Here is a 16478-nt window from a genome sequence, read left to right as displayed (position 1 = left end):
CAGCATCTAGGGAGATACACATACACACACACATACACACACTCCCTTACTCTTAGTTCATTTAACCTACACATTCATTTAGACTCATCACACTCACTCACAATCGCATTCATATTCAAAAAGAATCACTTCTACAGTACATATACTTTGTGTATGTTATGAGTGTGTATGTTAGGAAAGGGGTGTGTGTGTATATTTTAAATCTTAAAAAAAAAAAATATATATATATATATATATATATATATATATATATATATATATATATATATATATATGTAACCCTCTTACTAGTTTCTTTTACTAAAAATAGGTGCATATAAAAGCTCCAGTCATAGTTATTTAAAAGCTAATTTTAATATCTGCCCTATTCAGATATTTGTGGCTGAAAAGGTTTGTTTTGTAGTAAGGTTTAAGTAAACTATTCAGTGAACTGTGTTGTGTTTAAAGAGATTAACATGTTTTATGTGACCTGAAAATGTGTGTGTATCCCTTTAATTCGTAAATGGCGGCGAAAGAGTTGAGAAAAAAACCCCGTGTATGCACTAACGTTTGGTGAAGATGCACCTGGAAGACATCTAGTTTATCTTTTCTGTGATTGGATGTTTATTATTTTATACCCACCCATGCATATGAGAGTGTAATGTGATTGGTGGTTAATGAGTCAATCAAAAAAAAGAGAGAGATTGAGACGGGGTGCGTTCGAGAGAGTTCGGAAGCAGAAACGCTCGGGCTAGAAAAAAAGCAAAGACAAAATTTAAAATAACCGTTAAACGCGTGTTATATGCATTTGTTTCTTTGCGAAAGTGTTTGTTTATGTAGTAATGTTAACCCAGGATATGTGTTAATGGACTGTGATTTCGTCTTATCAACTGTTGGTGAGACCCCTTTTTTTTCCCCCCTTGGAGAAGAAATCGCCGTTTGTGTTGATCCGGAGTGCCTATACGTAACGTTACGGGACGGATATACTACATTCGGCGTATTACCGTGGTGTTGCGCTATTTAATACTTTGAGTTTGACACTTAGAGGGATCAGTTTGAGTTCACGTTGTGATCGGGTGAATGAAAAGCACTCGGTGGCGAAAACTTGCCTTCATCAAGACTGTTCGGTTTGCCTTTGGTCACGAGAAACGTACCACTATTCGCAGAGGATTGTGAGTGATTACCAGAGCAAAGGTATCTGTTATTGGTTTTGGCTCATTTGAGTGAAGAGGCCAATTGTACACATTTCCAAGGCCACAACGCACTCAAGCAACGACACAGGCCTGCATCGGGGGGTTGGGTGAGTGAGTGTTTGCTTGTGTGAGTGGGCCCACTAACATTTTATTTTGAAATTTGCAATTTGTGTAATTTATGTGTTGGTTTAAAGTTTGCAGTTGCACCGGTACTAAAATAGTTAACAGTAAGAGTGTTTAAGTATTTTCCTTTGAGTGCATATTCCTTGCTGGGTGTTCAAGTTTATTGCAAAGGGAAGTGTTTGGACTGTTAACATTGGATTGGACACTAATTTTGTTTGTTATAATACCTATTGGTTATTGTTAGTCATTCTTATATGTTGTAACACATGTCAACTTACTTACTTAAACATATACATATACAAATTCCATAATTCACCTTGCAATATTTTATATCGGTAACAAAAATAAATACAAAACTGTTTTTTTAAGAATGTTTCTTTATTGTGTATTTCAGAGTTTAGGTATCAGAGTATAGTAATTTCTTTAGTCGAGAGACCCCAAGTTATTGAACCCGTCGCCCCACCCTAAAGAGCTTAGACTTGACACAACTAAGTAGGGCAGGGGGCGCTACATAAAGTGGTGGCCCGTACGGGGATATCTCTTCTTTCCTCTGGTACCCTAACAGAAGACATAAAACTTTAATACCCAGTTGATGTGGAAAAGGAAATTAACCCCTTCCTGCACTTATTTGTAAACTCTTGAAGCATGTCTTTCAGAACTAACCCTCTTTTTCAAACTGAACTTACCAGCTGGTGTAGTGAGGTAGGGATTGACCCCAGGCATGCGCTGCTGCTGACTGGCGTACCAGCAACTACGGAAGTGGCACAAATGGAGGAAGCGGCTCAAAGTGTAAAAGCCTTTGGAAGAGTGCGTGTTCGAGATACCCGGCATGGACCCACCCCAACTACTCTGTTAGTGTTATGTGAGTGTAGAGAAGTCATTGACGCCACACGCTGTCCTAACAAACTGATGCGTGATGATGGTGAAGGGGCCTGGGAGATCGTTGTTTCCACTGAAGGTGACTCACCACCTGCCGCCCCTGTAGAATTCACCAATAAACTGTCAAAGTTTCTCATGGATGAGGGAAAGTCTATGACTGACTTACAAGCTCTGTTTCCTTCTCTTGGCCCCAATACCAGTTCCCCTGAGTCAATAATTCGTGCTGTGGGTGAGATCCTGGAGAAAGCAGTGAAACCACAAAGTGACAGCAATGCTTACCGTCGTTTGCGTACCTTCTCGGGCACTGTTCCCACCCCCGCAGGAGAGGAAACCATGGAACATTGGATTGAGCAGGCCAGAATAATGATAACAGAATGTGACTGCTCTGAGAGAGAAAAACGTCGGAGAATTGTAGAAAGTTTAAAGGGACCAGCACTCGAAATCATAAAAGCAGTTCGTCTTTCTAGTCCTGATGTCAGTGCCCTGCAGTACCTGGAAGCCCTGGAAAGCACATTTGGATCCTCAGAGTCTGGAGAAGACTTGTATTTTGCTTTTCGACTACTACGCCAGTCTCCTGGAGAATCCTTATCTGATTTCTTGAGACGGATGGAGAAATCTCTGACCAAAGTTGTTCAAAGAGGAGGTTTGTCTTCGGCCATGGTTGACAGAGCAAGAGTAGAACAGCTGATCCGAGGAGCCGTTGAATCAGACCTGATGCTCCTGCAGTTGCGACTAAGGGAGAGAAAAGAGCGACCACCTACTTTCCTGAACCTACTGAATGAAATCCGTGAGGCTGAAGAGAGTGAAGCCACTCGGCGTAAGATCACTGCCACGGCAAAGCCCGTACACCTGCAGGGAGAAGAAAAAATTAGTCCATCAATTGTACGGGAGCTCAAAGTAGAAATTCAAGAACTCAGGGCTCAGCTGAAAGGGGGGCGTCCAACTGCTTTACCTGCTTCTTCCATGATGGTAGAGCCCACGACAAAGATAAGATATACAAATACCACTGACAAGCACGAGACAAAGAATGATTCAGAAGTTCAAGCTTTGAAAAAACAAGTCCAGCAGTTACAACAACAGCTAGCTGTTATGAGTGTTGGCCACAGTCATCCAATGAGTTATACCCCGTCCTTGCCACAGCCTTCCTCAGCTCCCTTTAGACAAAAACCTGTCATGAACAAGGGTGATTACTTTTGCTATAGGTGCGGAGAGGACGGACACATTGCTTCAAAATGTCAAGCTCCTGAAAATTCCACTCAAGTGATCAATAAGCTAGTCCGCTCATTAAGGAAGGCTAAAGAAATGAGAAATGATCCAAACTACAATAATTGTTCTGGAGATCGTACCTGTTTTTCAAAAAATAGCCACATACACACCTATGAGCCAAATGGTCTACCAAAGGGTTTGGTGGGACCCACTTCGATGGTTAAAGTGAAGATTTGTGGACAGTCATGTGAAGCTCTTTTGGACAGTGGTTCTCAGGTCACTCTTGTGTTTGACTCATGGTACTCTAAAAACTTACCAGATGTGCCCATTCATCCTCTTACTGGGTTGTCCATTTGGGGACTTGGCTCGTCCAGTTATCCCTATAAAGGATACATTATTGTAGATGTTTCATTTCCTGTGTCTCTCACTGGTGTAGAAGAGTCCGTATCCATCCTTGCTTTAGTCTGCCCAGACCCCAAAGGTCCTCCACAGTTTCCAGTAATAATCGGCACAAATGCCAGTTTCTTCCAGAGACTAACAGCATTTACCAAGCCCACAAGTGTGACAAATACTGCCCAAACTCTACGAATTCACACTCCTCCAGTCTGCCATGCACCCCAGATCTTTAAACACTCTGATCCTGATCAGCCAGAAGGGAAAGTGAAATGGGTGGGCCCAGGAAACTTTACTGTCCCGTCCCGGAGTGAGCTTTATGCTACGTGCAAAGTGGAGTCCAAAAAGCCACTAAAAGACGATATCTTCATACTTGAATCTCCATCAGCTGATCCACTTCCTGCTGGACTGTTAATTCCCCCGGTGATATTGCCCTCCTCTGCTGTGGATGCGAATAATTTTAGAGTCTTGGTCCAAAATGAAACAAGCAAAGATCTGTCCATTCCTGCTGGCACTATAATTGCCCATGTATTCCCTACTGACACAGTTACTGTGGCGCCTGGATTTCAAAACTCAAAGCCTATTGATCCAGAGTTGTTTAACTTTGGTGGGTCGACAATACCTGCAACATGGGAAGAGAGATTACGGTTGAAGTTGGCTGAACGAAGTAACGTGTTCTCCCTTGAAGAATGGGATGTAGGTCTAGCAAAAGATGTTAATCACCAGATCAGACTAAGTGATTCCCGACCTTTCAGAGAACGATCTCGTCGTATCGCTCCAGCCGATATTGATGATGTACGACGCCATCTTAAAGATCTCCTAGCCGCTGGCATTATCAAAGAGTCTAGAAGCCCTTATGCCTCTCCCATTGTGATAGCTCGGAAAAAGAGTGGAGCTATAAGAATGTGCATTGACTATCGAACCTTGAACAACCGCACTATCCCTGACCAATACACCACACCACGGATCGATGATGCTTTGGACGGTTTGTCTGGTAGCAAGTGGTTCTCAGTCTTGGACTTACGTAGCGGCTACTATCAGATAGCCATGTCTGAAGAAGACAAAGAAAAGACTGCCTTCATCTGCCCTCTAGGGTTCTAACAGTTTGAACGCATGCCGCAAGGTATCACGGGGGCCCCCGCCACTTTTCAGAGGCTTATGGAGAGAGTGGTTGGTGATATGCACCTCCTGCAAGTGATTGTCTACCTTGATGACCTCATTGTATTTGGCCGCACCCTCGAGGAGCATGAGGAGCGACTGATGAAAGTTCTTGACCGACTAGAGGAATTTGGTCTAAAAGTATCTATAGACAAATGCCAGTTTTGCCAACCACAGGTGAAGTATGTGGGGCACATTGTTTCAGCAGCAGGTATAGCCCCGGACCCAGAGAAAGTGGAAGTGGTAGCTCACTGGAAGACACCTACTGACTTGAAATCCTTGCGATCATTTCTGGGGTTCTGCGGGTTCTATCGTCGCTTCATTAAGGGTTACTCTGCCATTGTAAGACCATTAACTGAGCTCACGAAAGGCTATCCACCCGCAAAAGGACGAGGCAAGCGGGAAGGAAAGAAATACTACAATGAGAGAGAAGTGTTTGGTGTGCGATGGGACAAAGACTGCGCAGCTGCTTTTAAGAAAATCATACATTGTCTAACACATGCACCAGTACTTGCCTTTGCTGATCCAACCCTGCCTTATGTCCTCCATGTTGATGCTAGTCTGAGTGGTCTGGGTGCCGTCTTAAATCAAGAACATCCTGAAGGTCTTCGGCCCGTGGCTTTTGCGAGCAGAAAGCTGAGTTCCTCAGAACAGCGTTACCCGATCCACCAACTAGAGTTCCTGGCATTGAAATGGGCGGTCGTAGATAAATATCACGATTATTTGTATGGTGCCCAGTTTGTTGTGCGGACGGACAATAATCCTCTTACCTACGTGCTGTCAAGTGCAAAGCTGAATGCAACTGGTCACCGCTGGCTAGCAGCTTTAGCTACTTATAATTTCCGTCTCCAGTATAAGCCCGGTAAACATAACATTGATGCTGATGTGCTGTCCCGTTACCCTGTCAGTGATGATGCTCCTACCTTATGGACTGAGATTCCACAATCTGGTGTAAAAGCTATATGTCAGTTGGCCAGTCTTCCTTGGGACGATGAATCCACCAGGCTTGTAGACCAGCTAGGTGTTTCACCAGATAGCATCCCACTTGCATACTCCTATCCTGCTCAGCTGGAAATGGGACAGATGGAGCAGATGACAAATTCAGACCTAAAGAAAGCCCAAGAACAAGATCCTATCATAAGTGTAGTCAAACAAGACATTGAACGTGGCAGAGCACCTACCTATGTAAAAGGTTCAGACCCAAGCCTTGCACTTCTACAGCGTCAGTGTCCAAAACTGGTCATTAAGAACAACCTACTGTACAGAGTCAGTAAACGCCATTGTGGGAAAGAAAAACTACAGCTTGTTCTGCCCAAAAAGTACCACCTGGTAGTCATACAGTCTTTACATGATGAATCAGGTCATCTTGGAGTGGAGCGGTCCACCGAGCTACTAAGAGATCGGTTTTATTGGCCACGCATGACCATGGACATAGAGCAATACATCAAGAACTGTGGTCGTTGCATTACTAGGAAGACCCTCCCTACAAAGTCTGCCCCTTTAAACCATATTACCAGCAATGGTCCGTTAGACCTAGTATGCATTGACTTCTTGTCCTTAGAACCTGACTCCAAGGGCATTTCCAACGTGCTCGTAATAACTGATCACTTCACCCGCTACGCTCAAGCCTTCCCAACCAAAGACCAGCGAGCAGTGACCGTGGCTAAAGTCCTTGTGGAGAAGTTCTTTGTTCACTATGGTTTACCCTCCCGTATTCACTCTGATCAGGGAAGGGACTTTGAAAGCCGACTAATACGAGAGCTACTAGGAATGTTAGGAATCCGCAAATCACGGACAACACCTTACCATCCACAAGGTGACCCACAACCCGAACGTTTTAATCGAACCCTCCTCTCCATGCTTGGAACCCTGGATCCAACCCAAAAGAGTAAGTGGAGTCAACATATAAGTTTGCTTGTACATGCTTACAACTGTACGAAGAACGAGGCAACCGGTTACTCCCCTTATTACCTGCTCTTCGGGCGAGAGGCTCGATTGCCCATCGACGTGTGTTTTGGCATACCTGCAGAAGGTGAGAGAGGCATTAAACACCAGCAATATGTTGAGAAAATTAAGTCTGAACTCCAAAAAGCCTATCAGTTAGCATCTGGAACTGCACTGAAAAGCCACCAACGAAACAAACGACTCTATGACAAAAAAGTGAAACACCAAATACTTACCGTAGGAGACAGAGTGCTCATCAAAAACCTTGCCTTCACTGGAAAGCACAAGCTCCAAAACAGATGGAATTCCTTACCCTATGTTGTCATTGAGAAGTTCAAAGACTTACCTGTATACCGATTACGGCCTGAAAGTGGAATGGGAGGTGAGAGGACTATTCACAGAGATCACCTGTTACCCATTGGAGACAATGTGAGACTGTTTAGGTCGGATGACGCAAACAAAATTATGCCACCACCGGTAACCAGAGCACAAACAGGTAAAAAACGCCAAAATAAACTGGTGAAGGAAAAGGTTTCTCTTACTGGATGTGAGAAAGTGGATACTTCAGACAGTGATGATGATGATCTCTGGTGCTACCGCCCAGATCCAGTCAGCATACTAAGTAGGCCGCCGACTTCTCAGCTTACAGTAGAGCAAGACACCGTCTGTCAGGACCATAATCAAGGCCAGGAGTGTGTAATAAGAGATTGGGTGGCAGAAGATGACCCGGAAATACTTCCTGATTATCTTATGGAAGTGGCAGAGGGTCATGAATTAGAAGGGGGAGACAGTGGTCCCGAGAATGTCTCAGAACAGGAGACAGAACCTTCAGTGTGCCGCAGATCGCGGAGGGAGGTAAAGCCTTTGATTAAACTGACCTATGATGAATTAGGCCGACCCTCTGATAAACCATTAACAGTTATTCATCAAGGGATGGTCGTACATATGGAAGATGCTGTTAAAGTAAGGAAGAAAGTCTGCAACACTGTATGGTGCCATCCCCTGGCCCAGTGTCCCCAGTGTGTCCTTGTGAACCCCTGCCCTGCTGTCAGAACAGTAGTTCAGATGTAGAATTTTTGCCTCATGAGGGCATGAGGAGTTAGAAGGGGGAGAATGTAACCCTCTTACTAGTTTCTTTTACTAAAAATAGGTGCATATAAAAGCTCCAGTCATAGTTATTTAAAAGCTAATTTTAATATCTGCCCTATTCAGATATTTGTGGCTGAAAAGGTTTGTTTTGTAGTAAGGTTTAAGTAAACTATTCAGTGAACTGTGTTGTGTTTAAAGAGATTAACATGTTTTATGTGACCTGAAAATGTGTGTGTATCCCTTTAATTCGTAAATGGCGGCGAAAGAGTTGAGAAAAAAACCCCGTGTATGCACTAACGTTTGGTGAAGATGCACCTGGAAGACATCTAGTTTATCTTTTCTGTGATTGGATGTTTATTATTTTATACCCACCCATGCATATGAGAGTGTAATGTGATTGGTGGTTAATGAGTCAATCAAAAAAAAGAGAGAGATTGAGACGGGGTGCGTTCGAGAGAGTTCGGAAGCAGAAACGCTCGGGCTAGAAAAAAAGCAAAGACAAAATTTAAAATAACCGTTAAACGCGTGTTATATGCATTTGTTTCTTTGCGAAAGTGTTTGTTTATGTAGTAATGTTAACCCAGGATATGTGTTAATGGACTGTGATTTCGTCTTATCAACTGTTGGTGAGACCCCTTTTTTTTCCCCCCTTGGAGAAGAAATCGCCGTTTGTGTTGATCCGGAGTGCCTATACGTAACGTTACGGGACGGATATACTACATTCGGCGTATTACCGTGGTGTTGCGCTATTTAATACTTTGAGTTTGACACTTAGAGGGATCAGTTTGAGTTCACGTTGTGATCGGGTGAATGAAAAGCACTCGGTGGCGAAAACTTGCCTTCATCAAGACTGTTCGGTTTGCCTTTGGTCACGAGAAACGTACCACTATTCGCAGAGGATTGTGAGTGATTACCAGAGCAAAGGTATCTGTTATTGGTTTTGGCTCATTTGAGTGAAGAGGCCAATTGTACACATTTCCAAGGCCACAACGCACTCAAGCAACGACACAGGCCTGCATCGGGGGGTTGGGTGAGTGAGTGTTTGCTTGTGTGAGTGGGCCCACTAACATTTTATTTTGAAATTTGCAATTTGTGTAATTTATGTGTTGGTTTAAAGTTTGCAGTTGCACCGGTACTAAAATAGTTAACAGTAAGAGTGTTTAAGTATTTTCCTTTGAGTGCATATTCCTTGCTGGGTGTTCAAGTTTATTGCAAAGGGAAGTGTTTGGACTGTTAACATTGGATTGGACACTAATTTTGTTTGTTATAATACCTATTGGTTATTGTTAGTCATTCTTATATGTTGTAACACATGTCAACTTACTTACTTAAACATATACATATACAAATTCCATAATTCACCTTGCAATATTTTATATCGGTAACAAAAATAAATACAAAACTGTTTTTTTAAGAATGTTTCTTTATTGTGTATTTCAGAGTTTAGGTATCAGAGTATAGTAATTTCTTTAGTCGAGAGACCCCAAGTTATTGAACCCGTCGCCCCACCCTAAAGAGCTTAGACTTGACACAACTAAGTAGGGCAGGGGGCGCTACATATATATATAATCATCTTAGATTTAAAATATGCACATTTTTCCCCCTTTCCTTTTAGACACAATGGGAAGTTAACTTTTGCACTTAACTATAATTTGAATCTGTTTGAACAAGTACAAACGATTTCTTTAAGCATCTGAAAAGGTCATGCACATTCTTATTTTTATCTAAGCTGTAGTTAAGCTTCTTTAGAAGAAGTGCAGCTCTGGTACATACACTGTAAAGTTCTGAAGTTGGAGTCTATTAGATTTCTTGGCTTATTTAGTTTTATCTGGTATGAAAATGAATAGTTTTAGTTGCCAGAGGTTCCTTCATTCTTCACTAATAAAAGTCAGTGTTGTTTTTTTTTTTTTTCCTCTTTTTGCAGCAGATTTCGGAGTAACGGGTGAGGAGAGTATTAATTGCGTCAGAATTATGTGTAAAAGGAAAACAATTAAGTATGTGTTTGCACTGGGCATGTGGCTGGCACTTGAGCAAAATGTGTGAACAGGATATTTAGATAGATTTCTGTTTCTTCTGCCAAGAATTCTGCCAACAAGTTTTAAATGATGTGATCTCAGTTTTAAATGATGTGATCCTAATTAATTGGGAACTTTAGAATTCTGCCATTCTTGCACCAGATGCACAAAAATAATCAAGAGGGCATAGATTTCCAGCATATCATTAACACAACCTGGAACACACCTACACTTAGGCGAGCACAATGTGGTGAAAAACAGTCTGTGTTAAAACTACATGCCGTGTCTCATTCCAAGTGACAGCCGTCTTCATTTAACCTGCACGCATTAACACTCCAGGCAGGAGCACATCTGGCACAGAAGCTGTCTGTGTTTTATTCAGTGCACATTGAGCACTTGGTGACAGAACAATTGCGAGGCAGATTGTACTGTGATGTTAAAATGCTTATTACCTCTTAGCACCCTCTCGCCATGGAAGATCCACTCACAGGAGATATCGTCTGGATTGGCTGAGACCTTAACAGGAAGTGTGGCGACGTCGTCTTCGAGCACCTCCACCAGTCTTGGCTGGTCTTCTGCAAACTCGGGGGAGACTGATATACACAAAAACTCTCGCTATTTATCCCATTATAAAATGATTCAAAATTTCCTATCACTGTTTATTAGTATTATTATTATTATTATTAAAACATCATCAGCATCAGAACATGATCAGTGATGTTTGCCAAGTAACAAACAAAGGAGCAGATGTTAAATGATGTTTAAGTGCTAATTAAATACACCTACATTTAGATTTTTTTTTCAGTCATCCTTGACATAAATGAATCTACATTACTAAGCACAGATTAAATTACAGCATGGTTAGTGTGTGATAATAATTAGACTCATAGCTCAGTTCTCAGTGTGAATACTGGATCCCACTATTTTCTTTCTGCACCACAAACACATTATTTACAGCTTAATTTATTCAAGCTGTATTTATTTTTCCTTACAGAAACTATTTCACTTGTTTGGTTCAGGAATGAATCATTAATGGACCGATTTAATCTAAAATTATTACTTTTAATTTAAAAGTAATCAATTAATTTACATAAATTGTATTCAAGCAGAAGTTCAAGGCTTGTTCATGTTAACGGTTGATTACTGGCTTCACGGACATGGGTCATGACTGACTATCTCGACACTCGCTTGTTCACTTATTCACACACACTTGCTCACTCATTCACTAGCTAATTCACCAGTCCACTCATTCACTATCTCAATATCTCATTTAAATTCATTCCTTCAGTCACACATGTGCTCACTTCTTCAGTAGCTCATTATTTACTCACTCGTTCATGAATTCATTAACTCATTCACTCTCTCAACCACTTATTCATTATAAACTCAATCACTCAATACCATTCACTCCCACACCTAAACACTCCCTCACACACACTCCAACTCCCACACACACTCCCACACAGTCCCACACACTCTCAATAGTTCATTTAACCCACACATTCATTTACACTCATCACAATCACTCACATAAAACTCGCACAATCACTGTTATATTCAAAAACATTCACTTGTTCATATACTTTGTATATGTTGTGTGTGTGTGTGTGTGTGTGTGTGTGTGTGGTAGTGTGTGTGGTAGTTCCTATGCTAGTTTGTGATAAAAGCTTGACAACACTAAGATTTCACAATTGATCACTCATGGCTCATGTAACAGCTGGATTATTTCCTGCACCGCTTCTAAGTCCCTTTGGATAAAAGCATCTGCCTGAAAAATCCATGTAAATATAAATATAACACGTTGATCTGTGAACTTCAGAAGTGTCAGGCCTTTCATCTCTCTCTCTCTCTCTCTCTCTCTCTCTCTCTCTCTCTCTCTCTCTCCTAATCACTCTCTCATTACAGAGCTGTTAATGCACACCGTCACTGCATGCAACTGATGCAATGTTTTTTGTAAAGTAACATTTAAAAAATGTTTTTTTTTGTTCTAAAATAAGCACATACAATATATGCATTAAATACACGTGTATATGCACGTATGACTTTTAACAAATTTTCAGGTGTAAATGAATTCACTCCTCCACAATGTGAGAGATTTTTTATTTTTGCATTTTAAAAGTATTAAATTGAATATCACATTGTCTATAGGACAACAAAAGCGTTTTTTTTTCCAGCCCACTTACTAATCATCCCCACAGCAGTGACTAGTTATTGTATTAATAGACATGTCTGTTCAACCTCCAGTACTATTTTGATACCACAATGATACTAGTCAAAGTGTGTTTCAGCTCTGACAGTAGTCTCCGCTGTAATTTAAGTGACACTTTTCTTTCTGATAACATGATTGTTGTTACAGACCCAGCTAGCACAAATGAAGGTGTGCATTCCCCGAACTTTACTTTAAATAGATGCTGCTGTTCTTGTTTTATCAAGGCATCATTGTCAAGAGAATGCTTTAATATGTATTAGCCTATAAACTCTATAGTCTCTCTCCTCTCTCTCTCTCTCTCTCTCTCTCTCTCTCTCTCTCTCTCGCTCTCTCTCTCTCTCTCTCTCTCTCCATCCTCCATCTGCATACCTTTTGACATGCAATAGTGCTTTATTTATGAAAGCTCCACTTCAGTTTAATGTGTAATGGATTTCTTTACTCACTCAGCCATGAAAGATTTTGCCATCTAATGGATTCCATAAAGTTCACTTTTACAGTTATTTGTGTGTGCTGGTGAGCAGTTTTAATATTTGGGAGCCCTGACTGTCCACAGCCTTTACTGCAGAACGGATGAAGACGTTTACAATTTATACACATGCACAGACACTTGCAGCTAAAAAAAAAAGAAAAAAAAAAATCATCTAGAGAATACAATTTCAGACAAACACAGTAATTAATGTTAAGCATGAAATTCACACTGCAACCTCGATTAATATACTGTGTGTACACCCTGGACGGAGTGCCAACCCATCGCAGGGCACACACACACTCTCTCATTCACTTATATATATATATATATATATATATATATATATATATATATATATATATATATATATATATATATATATACATATATATATTCACTCACACAGGATGTTGAGCGTGTAGAAGGTGTTGACCCGCTCTGAGAGCGCAGCACTGAAGGCCTGACAGGTGATCCTGCTGCCATGGAAATGAGAAGAGAGCGGGAGCAACAGAGAGCTGCTGACTGACATACCGCCGTACACCGACTTCTTAGCAGCATTCTCCTTTCCTAAAAGGCTTTAGGGGGAGTGAAATGATGGAGTGAACAGGTAGAGGAGGAAAGAGAGAAGTGAAGAAAAAAACATTTGTGAAGGTAAGAGTAAACCTGAACACGATGCTACAATCACCATGCTTCTCTATGGGGATTAGATTATCAGGGTAATGAGCAGTGATGTTCAATGTTGGTCTTATATGAATAGAGAAGCTTTTTCCACATGATTCCTGAGTCCTCATCATGACCACAGACACATATCACTGGAGCTCATGTGATGTCTTATTGAAAACAGCTGAAGTGCAAATGAGTAGTGCAATAAGAGACAATAATGAATGAAAAAAATACATAGGTTCTAAAAAGCTTATTTCTGCCACATATGAAAAAATATCTTGCAATTACAAATATTTATCTCACAGTTATGAGATGATTTTTATCCTGCGATTGCAAGTTGATTGTTGTGACTTTTTATCTCTCAACTTGAGAGACAACATGCTTCCACATACAGTATTAGCACTGTAGGCATGCTATCCTGATCAGCCCAAGACAATTCCCAAAAGTGTCCAGATCCTGCTGAAAACAATATTTCACTGAGGGTATATTCCTTTTTTTTTTCACTGAGGGTATGTTTCATTATGCTTTGATTAATGATAAAACAAAATTATTTCAATTGTATGATGTTAAGTAATTGCAAAATAAAAAGGGTCCCACATATGAACTGTGCTGTGTGAACTGTGTGTGTTACCTGTTGGTGCCCAAACTCCAGCTGATGTTAACTTTAGGGTTACTGCTTCCAGCCAGACAGTCCATTGTTATTGTCTCTCCAGCATGCAACACCTTCTGTTTCACTGTGATCTTCAAACTTACTGCAGGAACTTCAAAACACAACACCAGAACACATGTTCACATGCTGCTACTGAGTGCAGAAAGAAACAGCTCTAAAATTGTACTCTCTCCCTTAGGATTGGATGTGTTAGAGTGAGTGATCACAGTGACACTGTTGCTGATAATGATGATCACAGCGCTACAGATCTTTTGGGAAATCAAGGAATAGACAGGTTGATAAGACAGGGAACTGGTTTGATAAAAGTTAGAGGAGGTTAAAGGAATCTATCCAGGCTTGTGATCTCTGGAGGTTGGCTGCGTCTTCAATCCACAACCAGAAGCAGCGTCGTTGTATTCTGAGAATCATATGGTGCAGTGAAGGAGTCATTTGATTAATCATATGTCATAACAGTTCTCACACAACTCATTTACGCCAGCTGTGGTTAAGGTTGCAAACGTATGTCATAAATAAACTCCAAAACACTAAGCCTGGATATTTAAAGGTACATTTAAGAATAATGCTAAGTAAGTTAGGATCAACTCACATTGGACCTGAAGTTTTGTCTCGGCTGATCGCACTTTCTTGGCCTCGTTGGTGGCATCACAACGATACGTGGCTAAATTATCGCTGGGTTGAAGAGTGAGAAGGAACTCCCGTGACACACCACGTTCAGACTGGATGAGTTTTGATGGCACCTGCACAACTTTACCATTCTAATAACACACACGTTCATTTGCAATTAGTCACCATCTAGAAATGAAGCTATGAGATGTTTAAATGAGGCAATGGTGCACTGGTTTGAAAGGAGGTACAATCACCACCATTGGGCAGTGGTGGCTCAAGCGGTTAAGGCTCTAGATTGTTGATTGGTGGATTGGGATTCAAGCCCCAGCACTGACAAACTGCCAATGTTGGGCCCTTGAGCAAGACCCTTAACCTGCTCTGATCCCACCATCTAAAGCTGGGATATCCAAAGAACGAATTAGTGTACATGTGACAAAAATATAGGATCCTATTAATTGAGGCTATTCGGCACATCTTGAAATAGCACAATAGGCCACCATCTTAATGAGCCAATGCGGAGCCATCTTGAAATGAGACAGTATCTTGAAATGTTGGCTAATTGTATTGGTGGGTTCAGGACTTGTGGTGTGATTTTCCTGAACACAGTGCTCCTGCTAACTCTAACTCAAAACATTCATCCTGATCCTTTTGATGTATTTTATTAACTATATTCTTTCTTGACAACTCCTGAATTTAATCAAATTTGATAGAAAGCACAAACATTTGCATTACTGGGATGTAGCGATACATACTTCTGAGTTCGATAAATGCATTAAAACAAAAATCCTTCCAGTTTTGTCAACATGGACTTCTGATATTCTGGTATGCTTCTGATATGCTTCCACCTGGCATCACATGGTAAGTGACAAATCAGACAAGGGTATGATTCTGAAATGTTCTGAAAAGGAGTTAAATGGTAGGAAATCTTGACACAAGAGGTCTTTTATATTTGTATACACAGACCTTCAACCATGTCAAGCGGCCTGTAGGGTTTCCTCCACTGGAAAAACACACCAGCCGGACGATCGTCCCTGAACGTAGTAGAGTTCCTTCTGGTGGAGCGTCTAACCAAACCTTCTGAGGAGGATCTGTGTACAGTATGTGTGTGTGTGTGTGTGCAAGAGAGAGAGAGAGTGTGAGAGAGAGAGAGAGAGAGAGAGAGAGAGAGAGAGAGAGAGAGAGAGAGAGAGAGATTAGTCTAAAAAGTGCAAAAGATTACTGCTAAACATTTTAGCAAGTGCTATCCTGAATCTAGTAAAAATTATTTACTATGTCTAATAAGATTACAATAAACCAAATATAATATTATTAAGCCACCTATTGTTAAGCTTAAGTTCTTATTCTAGACACCTTATTATTTCTAGACACCTATTGTTAAGCTTAATTACTTGTTCTATTAGCAGCTAATTTTTCTTCTTCATAGAAATGAATGCTTGGCGTTATCTGCCAATCAAACAAAAGCTTTTTTAAGCAATAAAACAAATAAAAAAATTAAACAGCAAAGCACGTTTAGAAGCACGTTTCAATATTCTTAGATTTGGTTTATTGTACTCTCCTCAGTGTAATAAAACATGCTTGAAACACTCACAGTACACAGTGAGGGTTGTTGTTTTGATGCTGGAGAATCGTGTGCCTTTATTAAACGCCTCACAGGTGAGCAGCAGTCCGTTTTCCTCCCTGGACACGGTGTGAGTCAGGTTAGATGACGTTTTCATCCCACCATTCTCTCCCTTCAAAATACAGAGGAGACCTGCGAGTTTACTAGCACAAAACTAGTATTATCTAAAAAAAATATATATATATATGTATATAACAAAAAATGCTCTAATTCCTGCCAACAACATTTTTAGGCTGATAGTATCCCAAAAGTGTGACCTAGTGA

At 40.9% G+C, this 16478-nt stretch overlaps 1 protein-coding gene across 1 annotated transcript in view; it reads right to left on the bottom strand.

Annotated features, from left to right (window-relative positions):
* nphs1 (NPHS1 adhesion molecule, nephrin) overlaps positions 1-16478 on the bottom strand; it is a 124403-nt gene that overhangs the window by 29819 nt on the left and 78106 nt on the right. The window contains exons 11-16 of the mRNA XM_060888687.1: positions 16185-16326; positions 15560-15684; positions 14577-14745; positions 13952-14081; positions 13060-13232; positions 10432-10572 (exon numbers count right to left, since the gene is read on the bottom strand). Of these exons, the coding sequence (XP_060744670.1) occupies positions 10432-10572; positions 13060-13232; positions 13952-14081; positions 14577-14745; positions 15560-15684; positions 16185-16326 (880 nt within the window). The remainder of the gene's footprint in view (positions 1-10431; positions 10573-13059; positions 13233-13951; positions 14082-14576; positions 14746-15559; positions 15685-16184; positions 16327-16478) is intronic.

Source organism: Tachysurus vachellii, chromosome 15 (assembly GCF_030014155.1).
Source record: "Tachysurus vachellii isolate PV-2020 chromosome 15, HZAU_Pvac_v1, whole genome shotgun sequence".
Classification (NCBI taxonomy): Eukaryota; Metazoa; Chordata; class Actinopteri; order Siluriformes; family Bagridae; genus Tachysurus; species Tachysurus vachellii.
Note: the sequence above shows the minus strand (reverse complement) of the source record. Positions and strands in the feature narration are given on the sequence as shown.